A 21,491-nucleotide genomic window follows, 5' to 3' on the forward strand; every position below is an offset into this window, starting at 1 on the left:
ACATGGCGGCTTCTGTTTTTTAACCACTTGTACCTCGACTGTCCAAAAGCTCGATGGTGGGACCTCTGTTGCCCTTCCTCTCTGTGTGTATATCTATCCTGAGGGCGTCTTTTAATCCAAAAACCTAATTTTGACAGAATGGAAACAAAGAAACGGCAGCAAAAACGACAGTTGTACAAATCGACCAGTGCATTGTGTTTTTTAAAAGTCCAGTTCGTCAGGGTCACGAAATTTTGCAAAGCGAAGTTCATAATTCGGGCTCTCCTTTTTGTTTCTGCTGATGTGTTTGCAGGTGAGAACATCTCTGCAGTTCCTCTTCAGATGAGGCTGAGTCCTCTGCATTGACAGTTTTCCCACCGTCCGCCTGCAAACACTTTCCCTCCTTTCATGAGTCCAAATCAACAGAGAGGTGGGTCCATCCCAGTCCAACTGGACACAGAGATTTCCAGGGGCTCTGACTGGCTGATGCTGGAAGACTGGCAGACCAGTAGAGATCAGTCCTCCATACAGAAACCTGGAGACACAGTTTGGAGTCCAGTTAGAGTTCACCTTTTCAGTGTCTGAACTAAGACTGGGTATCGGTACTCGATACCTTTAAAGTATTGAAATAAATCGATGCCAAGTAGCATCGAAACATCTCCCATCAAATGGTACCAAATGGTAATCGGTCCTTTTTGCACCCAGAGCTAGAAAACTTGACTATATGTATGGACTTGCTCACAGCCAATCAACGCAAGCATTCTTCAATTTAACATGACATGTGATTGGCCCACTGCCACAGCAGCTACAACCCGTTTGTGGTGGTGAAGTCGTGGTGAATTTGAGTTAGCGCACTTAGCAGATCAGCAGCCAAGATGCCACCTAAACGCTCTAAAGTGTGTCTACACTACACGCCTGTTACACAGGATAAAAGCAAGTGCACAAAATGTGTAATGGTACTTGGATTGGTACTGGAATCGTAAATTTTAAATGATACCCAGCCCTTGATGCATCTGAAGAGTAGCACAAAGAACACCTTGACTTCAACAAATAATGTGCTTAAAAGACGTTTAGAGGTGCTGGTTGGTGTATTTTTACACCTTCAGGTAGAGCATTGGTAGCTATTTCGATTCTTGACACTAGGCTGAGTTAACTGGCTGCTGGGTGTTCCTTCATGAATGGTGTTGATCTTATCATCTAACTCTCCGCAAGAAGATGAATATGCATATCTTTACCTAAATGTCGAACTACACCTTCAAACAATTGGGCAAAGAGACCGCTGCTGTTAAAAGCTGACAAAAGAGTCATCAAAGTTTGGTAGGATCCATTTTTCTTTACGTTTTTATAAGGTAGTGAAAGATTCCTTTAAATTAGTTGAAATAAGCAGAATCAGTTCTGAGTGTGCAGGAAAATTACATTAAACCCTAAAAATCAACACAAAATTCACCATCATGAATAAATGAATCCCTTTTGACAGGTCTTAACAGCTCCACATGCTAAGTAGGCAGATGAAAAAACTAACTCACTTGAGCTGAAAAGATCTCTGCTGCTACGTCTGCGACTCGGTCGCTTGCGCTGCTCCCACCACCCTCCGGATGCTCTTGATTGACAGGTACATCTCCTCCTCGGGGTCGTAGTAATAAAACTTACTCAGATAGGAGATCAGCGGTCTGGAGAGAGATGAGGGCAAACACGGCACGGAGAAATGAACAACATGAGAACCATGAATGTCTGTACCACATTTTGTGACAATTTATCTAATAAATGTGGAGATATTACATTGGATAAATGAGATGTTCAACCTGTTGGTGGCGCTAGATAAAAGGTCAGGGGATCAACAAAGTCATTATGATTCATCCTCTCTACACGCAACAGTTGTGCAGATATTTCATTACTCCTCTCCCTGGTATCACATGTCAGCAGGTGAATATTTAAACGATCTGACTGAGTACCTGGGCAGTGGAAGCTCCTGGATGTGGTCAATGCGGACTATTTGTCGGATGCAGAAGCGACAGAGGTGCTGCAGCGACTTCACATTGCTGAAGCGAGATACAGGATACAGCAGCTGAACCGGGGTGGGAGGAAGCCCTGAAAACACACACACAACATAATATTATCTCCAGTTAACAGATAATAATAAAATATTCCCATTAAAAGACCAAAACCTACAATGCATTAGTCGTCTCTCAATACTTCATGACTCTCAGCCCCAAGCACATTGGAGCACATTGGATCCTACTGAAGATGAACCAATGGGTTTGGGGCTGTGTGAGGTTTATATAAGGACTAGTCCCTCTTTGTGGGACAATACTTCCACCACAGCTCAACATGGAAACACAAAGAGGGAATTTGATGCTAAAAAGACTGTAAATGTGTCAGATATCCACTTGATATGACTAACTCAGACTGCTGAAGCTGAATATAAGCTTCACATCTACTTTTAAATGACAGCGTGGACACACTGTTGATTTTGTCCTCCATCACTTTACTTTGAAAGCACATTTGAAGATCTTTTAATAGTCAGTATGAACAGGAGGAATGGTTACAGAGAGGAAAACCTGTTCATATGGACACCTGAAAAACTGTGAACCTGCCCTTTAAGATGCCCTCAGTCATTCATTAATCTACCATGATTTCTAATAGCATCGTAATCCTTTGGCCATTAGTAATCTGACTAATGTTTTAGTTAATTTAACAAAGATTACAATCTGGATGAAATTAAGACTAAATTATCTTGAGTGCAGTTTTATATCTTATCTTCACTCATGTACAATATGTATGTTGGCATGTGGTCAGCTTGCATGTGTGTGTGTATCCTTATTACATGCCTGAGGTGTTCAATGACCAGCATATGGATGCATATATTTCTGTAGGCATTTTTGTATGCATTTGTGTGTTTTTGTGTGTGTGTGTGACTTTGCTGTAAGCACGTATTATGTTTGCATATTTGCACATAACATATTACACAATACATGCATTAAATAATACAGCATAATGTGATATATGCATGGAACTGTGTGTGTGTGGCTGTTGTTTTAATACAGACTTGGAAAAATTGTAAAGCTATCCTTTATAGACAAAATACACATATGCTATCGATGCATTCTCACAATCATAAATCATTCAGTTTGAATGCAGACCTACAGGCTCTCATATATACTGGTCCTCTCCTCCGTCTCAGGCACTTCTCACTAAGTGGCAGCTCACATCCATTTTTGATCGGCTCTGGCTGCGTGCAGATATATGACCTATATTTTACCTGGAACTCTGGAGCGGAGGAAGTAGAGGAATTTGCCGTTCTTCGAATGCATGATGGCTCGCTCAATAAACTCCACCACTGAATGGCAGCGGTCCTCAAACTTCGGGTGACACCATAAGCTGAACGTCCCTGGAGGTGGAGAGAAACATTTTTACACATGTAGCGTTTCATCATCTATAAATCATTCCCACATGAATCTTTAAACTTTTATGTAATTACAATAAACATGAATATCTGGCACAAGTTACTTGTCTCCTGCAGCGTTTACACCTGCTGTTTCAGCTCTGCTCTTACATATATGACCTGATTAATTCTGATTGGCTGGGTAATGAAAGCAGATCTACCTGGACAATGCTAAAGGGATGGTGTGCAAACGTACACCAAAAAAGGAACTACTGATTAGTTATTTACACCATCCTGTTAAAACATCAAGTCCTGACTTTTACTTCCTGGAAAATTCTTACTTCTGGGAGAACAATGCATTTTTAATGATGACCTTGTGCTGCAATAAAACTTACACCAGTGAAACCTTTGATTTCAGATTACACTTTGGCTTTTGTACAGACAAAAAAGACATAATGTGTTAATTAGTGAGCTTTAGAAGTGCTCTTAGATCGATATCCTTGGAACAACCCAGGCCAGCAGTTTCCCCATTTCCAGTCTTTGTGCTAAGCTAAGCTAAGTCTCTTCTGAAGCAGTACTAATGCACAGCAAGGCTTTGGGCTAAATGGTAAATAACAATGCTAACATGCTGATGATGATGATATACAGTGTTTACCATTTTAGTTTAGTGTGCTATCATGATAATACTTGCTAATTAGCACTAAACACAAATTTGGATATCTACTCAAACCAAACTACTGAACAAATTAAGATTCAACAAAATGACGGTACTAGATGCAAAGTCAGAGAATCACCAAATCTATAACAATTCGTCATGTGAGGAACATGAATGTTAAACTTTCATGGCAATTCATTCAATAGTTGTTCATTTCAATCTGAACCAAGGTGGTGAACCGACCAACAGATATAACCATCACACTTTCCAACACAAAGTTACGAATTGTTGAACCAGGATTAAAACATTTCAGGACTGAGGCAAGTAAAAATCAGGCAATTAAAATAATGCAAAAAAAATGCAGGTAAGACATGTTGGAAATAAAAATGGTGTGCTAGATTGAATAAAAGGGTTTTGGTTTTTTTTTGGTTTTTTAAAGATATGTTTTGAGAAGTGATTTAAAAGATGTCAGATTCTCAAGCAGAGACTTCCAGAGCTGAGGGTCCCTTAGTGACAAATACCTGGTCTTGAGCCATGTGCTCAGTCAAATCTTAAAATAAAATTCTAAAATTTGAACAGTGAAGAGAGGCTAAAACAGGGCTGATGTGATCTTGTCTCCTAATATTTTCATAACAGCTGCGTTTTGTACCAGCTGCAGGTATGAGATCATTGTTTGGCTTAACCCTGAATGTAATAAATTATAGTAAACAAGCCAAGATGAAATAAAAGCATCAGTGTCAATGACCTTCTCGATATCAGGCCGGGAGAGAAAATATCAAATTTTTGAGATGCTCCTTAACTGATGAAAACATGAACATTAAACAGGGTTTGTAATTTGTTTTTCAAATGAAAGGTTTCTGGCTGCAGGATTGATCCAAGATGTTCCTGTAAAATAGGGATGGACTTCTGGGGGACTGAAGAGAATTATTTCTGATTTGTTTTCAATTAGGCGGAAATGTTTTGGCATCCAGTATTTTATTTCTGCCAGACAAGATAAAAGATTATGAAAACTACCTTCTTCACTGATTTTTAATGGGGATATAAATGTGTGTATCATCTGCATACAAATTATACTACATTTGTGTTTTTGATTTGTATGATGATACCAGTACCAATCTAAGTACCCTTAAAATTGGTACAATAAGGATTGATTGCAGGTATCATTTGACGGGAGGCATTTCAATACTACTTGGTATCAATTTATTTCGGCCAAAAGAAATTGAGTACCGATACCAAGCCCTAGTGGCAGCATATACAGAACAACAAGGGGCCGAGGATAGAGCCTTGACGAACACCACAGGTCAGACAGGCCACAGAAAAGGAGGTATTACCCATCACTACTGAGAAAGTTCTGTTTGATAAATAAGATTTAAACCAATCTAAAGGAGTTTCCCTGATACCAACCCACTTTTAGAGCGATCCACAGCATCAAATGCAGAGCTCAAAGCAAGAAGAATTAAAATCGGACAATCACCAGCATCATCTCTTAGTATGTGTTATTTGCATCATCTATAGTCTACGCTTTAAATAATTTTGTTTCCTTTACTTTATTTATTCTTTATTAAATATTTATCTAGGACTCTTTCTGCCCTCGATTCATGTCAGGCCACTATGCGTTCATGCAAACGTGATGTGAACGTGTTGTGTCACTCAGGGCTGCACGTCTGAATAATGAATGTGTTTTCTAGGCATGACTCTATAGCTTCAAAATGTTGACTCATTAATGGAGAGCCCCGTGTGTGTGTGTACATCTGTGTGTGCATATGTATCTTTCATGAGTCAACTTGTTATGTTTGTCACACATGTGGGGCGTTGGCAAATGTGCATGTGTTGTTATGCGAGTTAGTCATGCTTCAGTATTGTTCTGAGACTTTACCGAATCTCTGCACAGATGTGTTTTTGTTTATTCACTGCTCTTCATTCCACTTTCCCACTTAAAAGCCAAAGGTTAGTATGTCATAGTTTGTATTGGACAAATAATGTAATGTTTTGTCCTTAAATTTGGCAGATGGCTCTAAATACTGTATTACCCATGAGCCTCTGATGCTGTTGCTATGGAGAACAAGCCAGTGTGGTTTAGCGTAGCAAATTCATATTTGCTAAATTCACCGACAAATGACCCAAAATTAAAAAGTTAATGATTTAATCTGCAGTTTTTCTTGCTAAATTATCAATCTCAGCTGACATTTTGGAGAGTTGGGAAACAACGTAGACACATCACAGGTCAATCACAAAGGTTTTCACTCAAATTCACACCTGTGAGCAATTTAGAGTCCCCAATTAACCTAACCTACATGTTTTTGGTATGTTGGAGGAAACTGGAGTACCTGGAGAGAGCCCACACAGGCACGGGGAGAACATGTAAACTCCATACAGAAGGGTTCGAACCCAGAACCCTCCGGCTGCCCCTATTTTCTAACTTAGTTGTTCATATTTTGGATTGATGATTTAACTAGGAGAGTTTTCGTAGACTTTCATATTGAGTGTGTGTCTCACCGCGGTAGTGCTCCATGCGTGTGTGGTGTGTCACTCCCTGTGATCTGAAGCTGAGGCTCAGGATGTATCGGGGGTCTGAGCTGTCTCGAACCAGAAAAGATCCGTCCGGTTTCCCCTTCAGCTTCATCTCTGCATCCTCCCAGTTCATTGGCCCCCAGTACCAGCCGCACTGCAGGCAGAGAGACAAATAACACACTTAAAAACCCCCACAAGAGCCACTTCTGTTGTCTGATATCTTTGTCCTACTGAAAAAACATTACAATTGTACCCAGCAGCTAACAAGCTCCTGAGAGGATGAGCTGCACAGGTGAAGGACCTACACCTGGCAAAACTCTAAATAAAAACTGCAATTTGATGTTGCCACCTTCACATTAAATCCCAATTCCTTGCAGTCGGTCTTACCTTCTCCAGTTCTCTTAGACTGGCGGTGAAGTTACTGGCTTCAGACCGCCGCAGAGCACACAGCATGGGGGGCGGAGCCTGTCTCACAGTGGGTGGAGCATTAGCCGGCGATGGGTTTGAATGTGGAAGGGCTCGAAGGAAAGCATCTAAATCAGGGAGAGTATCAGGAGAGAAAGTTAGAACATCAATATGTCACTTTCTTATATATATATATATAATGCCCTGTAAGAGCACAGAGGAGATGATCCCATCAGCCCCCACTAACACGTCTTACCATTGAGGCTGAGACTGTGCTGCATGGTGGCGTGGGAAGGAAGAGGAGGAGGGGGGAGAGGCAGGGGGAGGGACTGCAGGGAGGCTCCCATAACACTCACTAGGAAAGGCCCAGGCTGAGGCCCGGCTATGTCATCTGGAAGAAGGACAGGAGAGAGGAAGGGAGGAAGGGAACAAGGGTGTACAGGGGTAAGGGTTAAAAAGAAGGAGGGAGAGTGGGAGAGGAAAAAAGAAAGTGCCAAAAAAGTAAGGAAAGAGGAAAAGGAAGATAGAAGGAAGGATAGAGGATTTCTCAACACTATCGGACAGAAAGCGTCTGTCTACCACATTAAAGTCTGTTTAAAGCAACAATTAAGTGTTATTAACCACCCAGTTAAATTTGACTGATTAAAACAATTACCAAATATATGAAATTAGGTATCAAAATCAAAAAACAAGCTGAAGGCACTGAACCTTATATCGATATAGAGTCTGAATATCATAACATCGTGATATGACATAAATGTTTTTCTTGGTTTTTAAGGCTGAATTACAGTAAGTTTCTCAACTTAACAATATTTGCCTTTACCCACACAGTTATTACATCCACATTACTGAAGATTGTTTATCAAAAATCTCATTGGGTAAATATTTTGTGAAGACACAAATAGTCATCCCCTCCCCACAATATTGCTGCAATATTGATATTGATGTATTAGGTCAAAAATATTGTGATATTCAACTTGTCCACATCACCCAGCCCTACTGTCCACATATGTATACATCATCTGAATGGCATCACTGCTTCGGGTCAGAACTATTACAGCTGCTAAACAGCATCTGTCACTCAAATGTATCTATAGGTTGTTTATGGGCGACTAACACTTTTCTCTTAAGGGGCAGTCTCTTTAAAAAAAAAAAAAAAACCTCAGTGAGCTACATCGTTGGACATTTTGATGACATAGTCCTTTTTTACCATGAACACACAGTTTATTTTAACCCAAACGCACACACACACACACACACACACACACACACGCACACACACACACACACACACACACACACACACACACACACACACTCTCACACAAACACACACAATCTTGCTGCAAGAAATACTCAATACAGCACCAAATGTAGATTAATCCGCTTCTGAAAATAGTCCCCAACAGACACACTATATCCTCCTCCTCTGTCTTTGTTTATTAAATACTACAGTGTCCAACTGTATATGTTTTTTTAACAGTTTTTAAAGATTTACATCTTCAGTTTATTATGTTTAAAATAAGGGTTGAGACATTCTTGGTTTTGGTCTTTTGCGTGATGTACAAACACGGACACAGTGCTGCATATGTGGGTCAGAAAATAACAGCAGCTTGGAGCAAAAAAAACAACAACTTATCTTAAAGGTCAGCGAATGCTCATGAAATATATAAAATGCCCTCATACTTAGGAGTATAACTATTTTTTTTAAATTTCACATCATTTACAGTTTATTTCTTGTGATATGTTCATGCATCAGTGAGTGCAAGCTGCCCTATATTGGAGATCTCTGATTGGGTGTTTTGGTGACAAATAAGTCAACTGACAGAACAATTTTCCCCATATGTTGCTTTAGTGTTATTAATCTTTCATCCTAGGTCACCTTTATAATAATCTGTGGGTTTAAATTTGCTCTGTGAAGCTCCTTGAATAGTCCTATACAAATAAAATGATTATCATTACTACTAAATATGTCCATAAAAATAAAAAAGTTGTTTGTTTTCCTCCGGTACAGATTGTTTTCCTGCATGGAGACTTAAGAACTGTTTTCCTTTTGGCATCGATTGAGATTTTTAAATTAAATCTGTAGTTTGCAGCTGACCTTTCAAAGCTCCCCCAATCAGATTAGAGCAGATTACAAAACCTCGTCTTGTGTCAGAGTTTCCAGAGATGTATGACACAAACAAAACCGATAAGCAAAGAATTTGACTGAGACAGAAATATTACAGGAAACTGCCAGAGCGTCCTTTTTCATCTGAACTCGAAAAGGTTACAGTAAAGCTCCCAGCGACTGACTGAAGACTAGATTTTTAGAAAGAAAAACAGTTTGGCTTAAATTTACACTTGGCGATTCATTTTCTGTCGCTCAATTATTCGACTAATCGTTGCAGCTTTAGTAGAGATGCATCCTAAAGCCCAGCATCTAAAGTATTTGTATATATATACTGTATGTACAGATTAAAACGTAAAGTCAGATTTAGGGGAGGTTAATATACTCAGACATGGAGAAATTGGATACAGTTACTCCAGAGAGAAGCTTTCTGCATATAGATTTTCTTGAATTGCACCTTTAGATGAAGATTTTTCATTGACATGTTTTTGTTAAGCTTGATGGAGAAACTATGAGTTGACTTTTTTATGTACTAAAGTGCTTCTATTGTGAATTTCCATTGGTCCTATGGATGTTTGTTACAGATGTTTCTTGTTAACAAATCAGTCTAACAAGTAGGCTGAGCAGAGGAAAGGCTCGGCATTAATAGAAGGAGAAGAAGAAGAAGAGGAAAGTTGGGCGCCTATCCTCATTGGAAAACCAGAAGATAAGAGTTTAAAGTCGAAGAGAAACACAGGAAGGAGAGAAAAGTACCTAACAGACTGAGACTTCGACGTGGAGGCGGGGGAGGCGTGGGAGGGTGTGGCGTGTTCGCCCCTCGCCGTGAAATATCCACGTCCATCAGAGAAACAGTCTCACCTGAAGCCAGAAGAGAAAAGAGACAAATGAAGAAAGAAAGAAAGAAAGAAAGAAAGAAAGAAAGAAAGAAAGAAAGAAAGAAAGAAAGAAAGAAAGAAAGAAAGAAAGAAAGGAAGAGAGATGGTTTGTGCATTGTTTTGTCTGTGCTGCAGAGTGCCATTAAAGCTGCACCAGGCAGGCAGGATGTTTATGGGAAATTACACCCAGCTAATCAGCCTAAATCACTGCAATAAAAGAAGGAACATCCCATCCACCGCTAATAGAGATGTTGCAGACTCATTGTTTACCAAAGTGAAATTCTGCAGTTTGGGGGTCGGAAAGAGCCGAATCCCCCCCCCCCCCCCCCCCCCAACCATCTCCTTAACAGCAGAGGAGAAAGGAGACTGCTGGACTCAGACCCAGACCCAGACCCAGATTAGATCTAGTCCTCGTTATCATCTCTTTAGCTTTTCCTCTTTGGTTGTGAAGCATCACACACATGAAGGACTTTTTGGGTTTCAAACATTTCAAACACTCTCTCTCTCTCTATGAAAATGTTTGCCTGGTGTAGCTTTAATGTGTCTTTCTAATTGGTGGGTTAGCTCTGTGTTCATTAAAGTAAAAAAAAAACCAAACAACTTCATATTCGAGAAGTAAAAAATAAGCAAAACGGAGACCCTAAGAGCGATGTGGGAAAGCTGAATGTACATGCGAGCCCTGTGGAGGTGTTGTGGGATGATTTTTTTTTTACAATGTCAGCTAAGTTCTTTTTTTTGCCAGCTGAGCTACAGACCTGCTCACGCTTCTTACCCACAGGCCTTTGCTGCTGTGTGTGTTAAATCATGTATGCACCAGTTTCAGAGTCTGAATGGGAACAGTTGTCTTTTTTATTATCATATTGTTCCTTCAGTCCCAAAAACGTATATCAGACAAGTAAAAGTTAAAGGTTGTAATGAGTAGTATTTTTAAAGCTTAGTATAAATACTAGCTTTTTCTTAATGTAAGTAAATCTCAAACCAACAATTAATTAATCTACTAACAAGTCTTGTGTGTTTATCCAAAGCCTGATATATAGTATGCCTCTGTGCTGTAGACTTCAGTCATTGTCCAAAATGTTAAAAAAAAAGCACAATATTTCCCTCTGAAATGTAACAGAGTAGATGTGAAAAGTGGGAATACTCAAGATTTCTTTCCACCACAATAGTGTTCTCACATTTTCAGTTTATGGGTGACTGCTCATCCACTAAACCAGGCATAGTCCAAACCAGTGGTCTCCAACCCTGCTCCTGGAGAGCTACTGCCCTGCATGTTTTAGGTATCTCCTCACTCTAACTCGTTATCAAGCAGCTGAGGCTCGTCAAAGGGCTTGATAACGAGTTGATTATTAGAATCAGGTGTGTTAGAGTGAGGAGATACCTAAAACATGCAGGGCAGTAGCTCTCCAGGAGCAGGGTTGGAGACCACTGGTCCAAACCAAAAATTAATTCATCAGCTAAAAAGTCTTGTGTGTACATCCAATGCCTGGTATATTGTATTCTTCGCTGTCATTGTGCAAAATGTTTTTAAAAAGGCACAATATATGTAGTAGAGTAGATGAGAGTGGCATAAAATGGGAATACTTGAGGCTTGGGTAAATGTACTGTGTTTCTTTCCTCCACTGTAGTGTTCTCACATTTTCAGCTTATGGGTGACTGCTCATCCACTAAACCGGGCATATCCAAACTCTTCCATGAAGGACTGTGTGCCTGCAGGTTTATGTTCCAACTGATCAAGAGCACACAACTGTCTGAAGACTGAGATCAGTTTATCACATGAGTCAAGCCTGGTGTGCTGCTGCCTGGTTGTAGGGTGTGGTATCATTTAAACAATTACAATACCAGTAACAATCTAAGTAATCTTAAAGTGATACCGATACCAACTGAGTACATCATTAGATTCCCATCACACATTTTTGGTTCTGTCTTTTATCCGGTGTAACAGGCGTGTAGTGTAGACACACTTTAGAGTGTTTAGGAGGCATCTTGGCTGCTGAACATGCTAAGCACGCTAACTCAAATTCACCACGACTTCACCACCACAGACGGGATGTAGCTGCTGTGGCAGTGGGCCAATCACATGTCACATTAAATCCAAGAATGCTTGTGTTGATTGGTTGTTAGCAAGTCCATACAAATAGTCATATTTTCTAGCTCTGGGTGCAAAAAGGATCGATTGCAGGTATCATTTGATGGGAGACGTTTCGATACTACTTGGTATCGATTTATTTTGGGCGATATCTTAAAGGTATCGAGTACCGATTCCCAGCAATAATTGGTTGGAATGTAAACCTGCAGCCACACAGGCCTTTATGGAGTAGTTTGGACATCCCTGCACTAACCAGTTCCTCCAGTTAGCATGTCTTAGTGTCCTCGGGCAAGATACTGAACCCCTAATTGCTCCCATTGTGTGTGAATAGATGAACATAGAAACATTGTGGACCACTTTAGATAGAAAGTGGTGTATTGCTCCTTATTAGCATGTTGGGACCTTGCATCTACCATCAGTGTATGAATTCCATTTATTTCAATTCAATTCAACCTTACTTAGATAAATATGGAGCCAAATCACAACAAACGTTATCTCAAGGTATTGACTGTGTATGTGAATGTTTGCATGTATTATAAAGCACTTAGAGTCGTAGATAAGACTAGAAAAGCATGATATAAATGCAGTCACCCTTTATGATACCAGACAAATGTATAAAAGTATATATACAATGTTTATGACCGTAGTCCAACATAATCAAGCTGCTATTATTGGTTTCGGTGAAGAGTTTTAGTGTTTTGTTGTCTAAATAAAGTGTCAAGAGTTGCAGCCAAAGCAGCCAAAGCAGTAAGCGGCCCTTACCGGTGAAAGCAGAGAGCGAGGCAGAGAGCGAGGAGGCGGGGGAGAAGGCACTGTGGGCCCTGGTCATTCTGGGCTGGCTGTGGCTGCAGGACAGACACCAAGATAAGAAGAAGAAGAAGAAGGAGAAAGATGCAAAAAAGGTGAGTTAAGTGCAGAGAAAGAGAAGAAGTGTTAGTAACTGCAAAGATTCACATTAGCTTTTCAAGTTATGTGTGCAGTTTTGGGTCCTGCAGCTTTCTCATTTTCTTTATAACTTTTTCTGTTTGATGCTCCGGCTGTGAAGACTTCTGAAGCTATGTGGTGTTTTTTAATCATAGCCTTGCTTTTCAGGGCACCGCTGTGAATAATGACTAAGCAGGAGGGAGCAGGAATCGAGGGTGACAAGCCACAAAGGTTTTAAAAGATCCTTCACATCTTAATATAACATGCAGCACCCAAAACAAGTCTTCGTCTGGATGTGCTGAGAGGGCGGCCAATAAAAACTGCCGGTTGGAGGAGTTAGATCTAATCCAAGCAATTAGAAAACAATGACTGTCAAGCTTAAAAAAGAATAGAAGAAGAGGTGTGAGTTTCCATCTGTTGAATGGAGTCAAAATATGCTTTCAATCGATTAGTTGGCAACTATTCTGATCCTCAAATACTAAGTTTAGTCATTTTTTAAGCATAACAAAATGTACTTGCTTTAGCCTTTCAAATGTGATGATTTAATGCTTTTCTTTGTCAAATGTGATTATGAATTGGATATTTGGGGTTTTTGGACAGTTGATCGGACAAAAGAAAACATTTAAAGAGGTAAAAATTGAGTCTGGAAAATTATACATCTTCTTTTGCATAGAGAAAACACTTAATCAAGGAAATAATAGGCAGATTAAATGAGAATGAGAATGCTGTTAGTTGCAGCCCTGGATGACTTTACTGCCCTTCACTTCACTTTTTTTAAGCTGCACTATTTCTGTTTTTAGTCCCTAAACTTCCTGACCTATATATGTAGGCTATTTAAACCTTTTTGTAAGGACTTTGGCTTAATTCACATCTCCTTACCCTGTGTCAGACTCCAATTTTGGGGCAGCTTTGTGTAAGGAAACCCTTTCTGCCCAGTAAAAGCAGAAATATTTTACCTCTCACATTTTCTACATATCTGAGGTGTAGCACTGACTGATGTTACTCATTGAAGTAAATTATAAAAACACTCTGCATGCTCCATGAAGTATCTCATATATGCAGCATGACTTTATCTCTTCTCACTGACAATGAGAAAGAGGAATGGTACATTTTGAGAATAATCTTGGACTGTTAAAGGGGGTCATGTGGGTCTGCTCACCTGTCCGCATCCTGCTCAGCACCGGCAGCCATGTCCACCAGACTCCCGGCAGAAGATACTGAGTAGGTCACTGAGGGCCTCTTGTCCAGGAGGTGATTGGAGCCGCTGCAGCTTTTAGTCCGGAATAGTTTACTCAGGCGGATCTTTAACGAGCCCTTTTTGGACTTCCCTGGAACTTTGAGCGTCTTTTCTCCTCCCGCCACCCGGCCAGTCGGAGTCCGGGGCGCGCTGGCACACCTCTCCGGCCGCCTCCTCGGTGTCGACACCTGGCTCGGGTTCGGGCTTGTGGTCCAAGGTGAATTCTGTACCGGTGTAGGTGACGGCGACGTGGCTGAAACCTGGGTGGCCACCTCTGATTCCCCAGAGCTTACCTGTCGGCTGGATAAGTTCCCGTGAAGGCTGCACACCTGCACGCCTGCCTCCGCCTCTGTCGCCGCCGGGGCCATCTCCTCCACCTGCCTCCTCAGCTCCGCTTGGAAACTGCTGATGGAGAAAGCCCCGGACATTTTCTTAACTATTTCCCTTTTCCTATTGAGCAAAAACTCGCGTCGCCCGTTCTCATCATCCGTCTCATCCTCCGGGCAGTCGTTCATGCCCAGACCCGCAACATCCTCGCTCCCGAGCCCTTCCAGCACCAACAAAGCATCGCTGGTCTCTGTCGGGTCATCCCCGGGCTCCACTCCCCCTCCTCCCGGCCCATGTGCTCCCTGACACGAACACTGCGGGAGCTCCCCAGCTTTAAACAGAATCTTGGGTACCGCACCGACCCCAAGCTCCCCGAACCGCCGGGCTAGTTCAAACACGGCTCCCTCCCTGTCCCTGGTGGCGCATCCCCATTTAGAGTCAATCACGGTGAGAGGGTTGGATCCCTCCGACAATAAGGGCCACTCGGGTGGGGTGGTGATGAGTCGATGTCGGCGGCACAGCTCCGCAGCTCCTTGTATATCCGCGGATACTGTGACCGGTGTATGTGCTCCCCATGTCCGATCCAGCAGGTTCTGCTGCTGCACGTCTCCGGGACTCAGGTTGTTGTTGTTATTGACAGCCGGGCCGGAGCAGCCAGACCCTGGGCTCTGCTCCAAACCCAGAGCATCCCTCGGCTGATTCAGATGATCTAATTCTAAAATCCCCTCTGCGTTCCGCATTATATTGGAGAACACCAGCAGCTGAGGCCGTAGGCCGGGGCTGGGAGCGAAGTCAAAGCCCTGGGCCTCCATGGGGCTCTGCGGCGGAGGAGGCACGGACAGCGGGGCTCGGCTCTCCGTCACCCCGGTGTCAGGTGCAGTCGTGCCCTCGCTGCTCGCCTGGGCTTTGTTCAGGCGGCTGCTGGGATGCTCGAGGCCCGCCGTCGGATCTCGGCTGATATCCAAACCCGCTTTGACGCCGCTGTGAGCCAGGACCTCCTTCCCCAGCCCTGCCACCACTCCTCCCGGCGGCAGATTCCTGTTTTCTGCGTCCAAGCGGTCATCCTCGGCCGCTGAAACCAGGCGCATCAACACGAAATCGGGCGACATATCTTGCGCGTTGTTCATAATTATTCCTCAGGATCGCGAAATGAGAAATATTTCGGCGATCTGCTCTTTCTTCACATAGCTAACCGCGGAGATCTGTTTTCCTATAATAAAGAAAGGGCCAAGCAGCCGCTGCCTCCCATAAATAGGCTATGAGAGAAAATGCCAAAAAATATACCAGGCGTTTTTTTTCATCCTCCTCCTCTACGACAAGACAGCATCCATCTGTCAAAAAAACAGGAGAATGAGTGCAGTTTGCTCCCGGCAGCAGGCGGACCCCTGGGTCACACATGCAGTCTGATTTCAGTAGAATAAAAGCCCCAGAGTCTCCGGTCAGTGACCACAGTCTGCCTCTGTGTTCCCAGCCAGGCCCCACCCGCCCCTCCTCCGCTCAGCCCATAATACCACTTTATGAGCACCGATGATGAGAGCTATAAATTAGTGTGTGGCATTTTAATATCACAGGGATACCTGATTCAGCCCTGTTTTCATTCCTTATAAAGAATTAAAGGTTTAAAAAAATCCTTAAAGAAAAACACTGCTGTCCTCTTTATATTATTCATTCATAAATCAGTCGTATATAATTGGTTAATCTTGTTTTTGATCAGCTATATTATCATCTTTTTTCATCCTAATCTGCACATATTTTTATTATGTGCAAAAAAACCCTCATAAAATTGATTATGTATTTGGTGTAAAGTCAAATGTTTTTCATCAAACTTGCAGTGTTACTTACTGTTAATGCCTGTGTGAGGTCAGTTGTGACACTGCATAATATTAAAGGGTCACTCCAACGATTTTACACAGGAGGATCAGTGATATGGAAGATATAAAAAGCCTAAATAAAAACAAAAAACAAAGAAATTAAGTAAAATACAATACACATGGTTATATGTAGTTCATTGTTTATGAATATGGTCTTTGCCAGATGTTAAAAGGATAATTATTTAGCTATTTTCTTTGTCCTATAAAATGAATTGTTTTTCATTATGATGTTAAAATCAAATCACAGCACAGAATATAAAAGGGGGTGAATATTTTGAGTTGACCAGCAGGGGGCAGCACAGAGCCGCCAATACAGAATACAAAGCACTGTCATTAGTTTTCATGAGGAGGTGCATGGAGACGCATCATCAGTGTCAAAATGCCATTCACTTTGGGTTTAATTACTGACATTAGCTGACATGAGGCGTCCATGTTTCGGGCACTAAAGTATTATTAGGTGCCAGGTTGAATAATACATATCAGAGCTTTCAGAAAATCACAGCTTCCCCGGTTGTAATTTTTTCTTTTTTCTTTCTTACCAACCTCATTATGTATTTTTCTTGTGTGAATCTCATTTTCCAAGTGGAGGCTGCAACACAAGGCAACCAGACAGATACACTTACAACAAGCAATGAATAAATATAGTCTATAAAGTTAAAAATGTACGTATGCTTGAACACATGATCCTCACCAGTATACATGAACACTCCCTATCAAAAGAGAGAGACAGAAAAAACAAACATCCTATGAACTTTGTCACAATATTGAATCCATATTGAATCAGAAATGTGCAAAATCTATTAATACGTGGAAGGGCCATTACTTAAAGTTGGTTGAAATTGGTTTATTTTACCATTTTTTGATGTCTGCCGCCTCTCTTGCTCTGCTTAAAAACCATAAACTCTTCCCAGTGGCTGCTGGTCCTCTACCTGTCTACCAATACAAATAAATTAACTTTGAAACAAAAACATTGACCAGGACTCAAATTAACTAAAATGATACTTAAATTATAATCAAACAGCAAAAAAAACCCAACAACCATAAATGAACGTTTAACCCTCGAGTCAAGGAAGGAAGGGAGGAAGAAGGAAGGAAGGGAGGAAGAAGGATGGAAATGAGGAACAAGGAAGGAAAGGAGGGAAGAAGAAGGAAGGAAAGGAAAGAAGGAAGGGAGGAAGGAAGGAAGGACGGAGGAAAGAAGGAAGAAAGGAAGGTAGGAGGGAGGGAGGAAACAAGAGAGGAGGGAGGGAAGGAGAAAGGAAAAGAGGAAGGGAGGAAGGAAGGGAAGAAGGACAGAGGAAAGAAGGAAGGGAGGAAGGAGGGAAGGAAAGAAGGAAGGAAGGGTGACAAAGGAAGGAAAAGAAGGGAAGAAAGAGAGAAGGAGGGATGGAGGAAGTAAGGGAGGACAGAAGGAACAGTCAAAACAGACGGGGTCAATTTGACCCGGGAGGACGACAAGAAGGTTAATTATTTTAAGGCTATAACATTAATTCTGTTGCATTGCATCTTTTCAGCCTTCTTTTGACCTTTTGATTTGTCATATTCACTTAATCAGTGTTTTGTTTAATTGGATGTAACTTTAAATATTTACACCTGCAATCATCTTAATCTGGAGTTGTGGACATTTACTAGATAGAGATGCTATCAAGTGGCATTAGGGGCAGTGTGGGATTAAGCAATATTTCATATAATAATTAGTTTTTTTCTTCTTGCAAACTTAATCATGTCATGACCCTTCAGATTCATCGTTAGTTGCATCTAAAATATGACATTTGCTGCTTATATAACAGGAGAAACTTGCATTTTTTTAGTGTGTAAAGTTCAGCACTTTTTTATTTGCACAACAGAAACTTATAAAAGAAACATTCCAATAAAATTCGACTCAGTGCTTCTTTTTTCTCCGGCACTTTGTAATCAGTGAGCTGCGACTGCTCGACACCACCTGCTTTAATTTGCTCTGAACTATTTATAGCTCACATTTAATAAGGCGTTGGGAGTGAAGGCATCTCTCTGGCTTTCTCCCAGTCCCAGATATGCGGACGAGTTAAGAACAAGTTTATTAAGCCCTCTGTCAGAGGACCGGCGCTCTGTCTAAGTGCTTTGATCGCCTTATTCTTGGCTGCGAGCCCCAACCTGACTCAGACAGGTTGCTCATCATCTGTCGTTTTATTCAGTTCTTACGAGCGAGTTCAGTTCTAGCACTAATAATAAACGACTTACAGCTGATGGTAGAAGAAGTATTCAGATCCCGTACTTAAATAAAAGCACCACTGCAACAAGATCTACTACTTATAGAGATATTATGAGTTTAATGTAGCTAAAGCATCAAAAAAAGGCCCCTGTGACTGATGTATTATTATTATTATTATATTTAACACTATTAGATTTGTATTCATAAGCAGTATTGTACTGTTGTGGCTGCTATATACAGTTAGTTTGGTCCAGTGGTTCCCAACCTGTGGGTCCGGCCCTGTCAAAGGGTCACATGATAAATCTGAGGAGCTGTGAGATGATTAATCGAGTTTGAAAGAAGAAAAAAAAAAAGTTTCTGCAACACAAATCTGTTGATATACAGAATTTATATGGTAAAATACATCAAATTTAATTCATATTCTCAGTTATTCAGTTCAATTATTATTATCTCAGTCTTGTGCATCCTTGGCAATGTTCACATACACATACTAAAAATCACTGTTACCCATTCATTTTTACCCTCAATAAAGCACTAAGTTATAGTAAGTAAGTAAAATGTATTAATAATCACTTTTAATAGACGTTAGCACCAAAGTGTTTTACATAGGCAAGATAAAAACATACAGAAAAGATCGTACAACAATTCAGACACACACAAAATATATATATGTATCTATATATCTACATACATAGAATAATAATAATGTAATAAGGAAAAGTAATAAAATAAAATGCTGAATGTGCAACATTTGCTGAACTTTACCCAGCAGTAATATCATTTTGACTCAGTGTTACACACACAAGTCTCAGCTAAAAACGGTCAAAAACCATAGACCATGTATATAAAATGGACCTAACATCCGTGACGTCACCCATTGGTTTGTGGACTGCTGCTCGGAGGCCAATAGTATCGTTTACTGAGGTTAGAAATCAAGTGAGAAGTTGGTGAATTCTCCATTGACTTGTATAGAGACGGAAGTCCTTTTGACACCAAAGCGGTCGCCCCCTGGTGGCCTTTTGATAGAATGCAGTTTTAAGTTACTTCCGCGTTGGCATCATTTCAGAGGACCGGAACTCCCCGCTTGTCTAAAACACATTGCTTCTTTCACAAAACGTGTTCATATGACGTTAAAATGATACACAAGTTATTATAGGTCAACAAACTGTGACATGTAAGTTTGAAAATAGTAAAATAACAAGTTTCAGTTTAAGTAAATACCAAGATAACAAGACATTAGAGTAAAAATCAATATTAAAACCGGGTTAGAACAGCTGCTTGTCTTGAGTGCCTCTCAAACATTAACCCAGTGTTGTGTTGCTGGTATATTGACCCAAACTGGATCAAACTTTAACCCAGTGATTTTTTTAGTGTCCACAGAAGGGAAACAGTTGTTACTGCTACGTCGTGTTTGTTTTAGTTGAGCTGTGACGGCACATACTTCACATTACCTGACACTTGCTTTTAGTTTCACCTCCTGAAGGTTTCCACAGAACCTGGACAAAGGTTGGTCAGCTCCTGTAGTGGAAAATGCTCAAACTCATATTATAAATGGTGAATAAGGAGCAGTACAGTATGAAGCAAATAGGGAATGATTACAAGGTAGGAGGAAGGAAGGAAAGATGGAAGGAAGGAAGGGAGGATGGAAGGAAGGAAGGAAGGAAGGAAGGTAGGAAGGAATGATGGAAGGGAGGAAGAAGGAAGGAAAGGAGGAAGGAAGGGAAGGAAGAATTTGAAGGTTTTAATAGTCAGTATGAAAACCTGACCTGACCCTCCTGTTGTCCTCGAGTCAAGGAAGGATGGAAAGAAGGAAGGAAGGAAGGAAGAAAGGAAGGAAGGAATGATGGAAGAGAGGACAAAGGAAGGAAAGGAGGAAGGAAGGGAAGGAAGGAGGGAGGAAGGAAAGGAAGGAAGGATGGAGGAAAGAAGGAAGGAAAGAGGGAGGGAGAAAATAAGGAACAAGGGAGGGAGGGAGAAAGGAAAAGAGGAAGGGAGGAAGGAAGGAAAGAGGAATGAAGGAAGGGAGGAAGGTAGGGGGGAGGAAAGAAAGAGAGAAGGAGGGAGGGAAGAAGAGAGGAAAGAAAAGAAGGAAGGAGGGAAGGAAGGAAAGGAGGGAGGGAGGGAGGGAGGAAGGGGGGTGGAGGAAGGAAAGAAGGAACAATCAAAACAGACGGGGTCAATTTGACCCGGGAGGACGACACGAAGGTTAAACACTTGAAACATTGTGAATCTATCCTTTAACCAGAGTGTTGTATTAATATGTGACCGGCAGAGGGCGCTGCAGTCCACCCAGCAGTGATGACTGCTGCTGCAACGATGGGAGAGAAGAGTGAAAGAGTGGATGAAAGGCCATTATCAAGAGTGTGTGTGTGTGTGTGTGTGTGTGTGTGTGTGTGTGTGTGTGTGTGTGTGTGTGTGTGTGTGTGTGTGTGTGTGTGTGTGTGTGTGTATGTGTGTGTGTGTGTGTGTGTGTGTGTGTGTGTTTTGTCTCTTTACACATGTGATGAAGGCAGAGTTTATGTGGAGTAATCAAACTAACAACCTGCCGTGCAGAGCTGAATATTGATGTGATGCAGCCTGCAGGTCAGAGGTGACATCATGCAATATTAACATTACATCACTGTTTTATTGATCTGTGTTGGGCTTTTTTTTAATGTTCAGGTTGTTTTGAATCATCATGTTCATCTTTTCAGCTCTCATATCATTTTGTCTCTTTGCCTCTTTTCTTATTTTGTCATGTCTTACTTCCTCTTATCTCGTCTCATTTTGCTTTGTTCTCTTTGTAAGACAGCAGTCTGTAACCTATTACATTACCTACGATGAGCATTAGTGTGTTGTCTTCTCACTCCTCCACGTGGACATGTTGCTGAACTTATTTAGTTAGTTAGTTAGTTAGTTAGTTAGTTAGTTAGTTAGTTAGTTAGTTAGTTAGTTAGTT

At 41.2% G+C, this 21,491-nt stretch overlaps 1 protein-coding gene across 1 annotated transcript; it reads right to left on the reverse strand.

The window, feature by feature from the left end:
- Positions 1–1,528: 1,528 nt before the first annotated feature.
- Positions 1,529–15,618, reverse strand: socs7 (suppressor of cytokine signaling 7). Its single transcript, XM_062435451.1, has 9 exons — positions 14,087–15,618; positions 12,766–12,842; positions 9,796–9,900; positions 7,189–7,323; positions 6,915–7,060; positions 6,513–6,681; positions 3,239–3,367; positions 1,932–2,067; positions 1,529–1,649 (listed from the first exon to the last, which is right to left on the reverse strand). The coding sequence occupies exons 1-9, from the start codon at positions 15,616–15,618 to the stop codon at positions 1,529–1,531; spliced, it is 2,550 nt and encodes an 849-aa protein (XP_062291435.1).
- Between the last annotated feature and the right edge of the window lie 5,873 nt (positions 15,619–21,491).

The sequence above is a fragment of the Scomber scombrus genome, chromosome 2, assembly GCF_963691925.1.
Source record: "Scomber scombrus chromosome 2, fScoSco1.1, whole genome shotgun sequence".
NCBI lineage: Eukaryota > Metazoa > Chordata > Actinopteri > Scombriformes > Scombridae > Scomber > Scomber scombrus.

Coding starts and splice junctions, on each gene's coding strand:
- socs7 (XM_062435451.1), bottom strand. CDS start 15,618: ATGAACAACGCGCAAGATATGTCGCCCGATTTCGTGTTGATGCGCCTG. Junction 6,682..6,914: donor GTCTAAGAGAACTGGAGAAG/GTAAGACCGACT, acceptor CTCTGCCTGCAG/TGCGGCTGGTACTGGGGGCC. Junction 3,368..6,512: donor ACGCATGGAGCACTACCGCG/GTGAGACACACA, acceptor CTCCACCTCCAG/GGACGTTCAGCTTATGGTGT.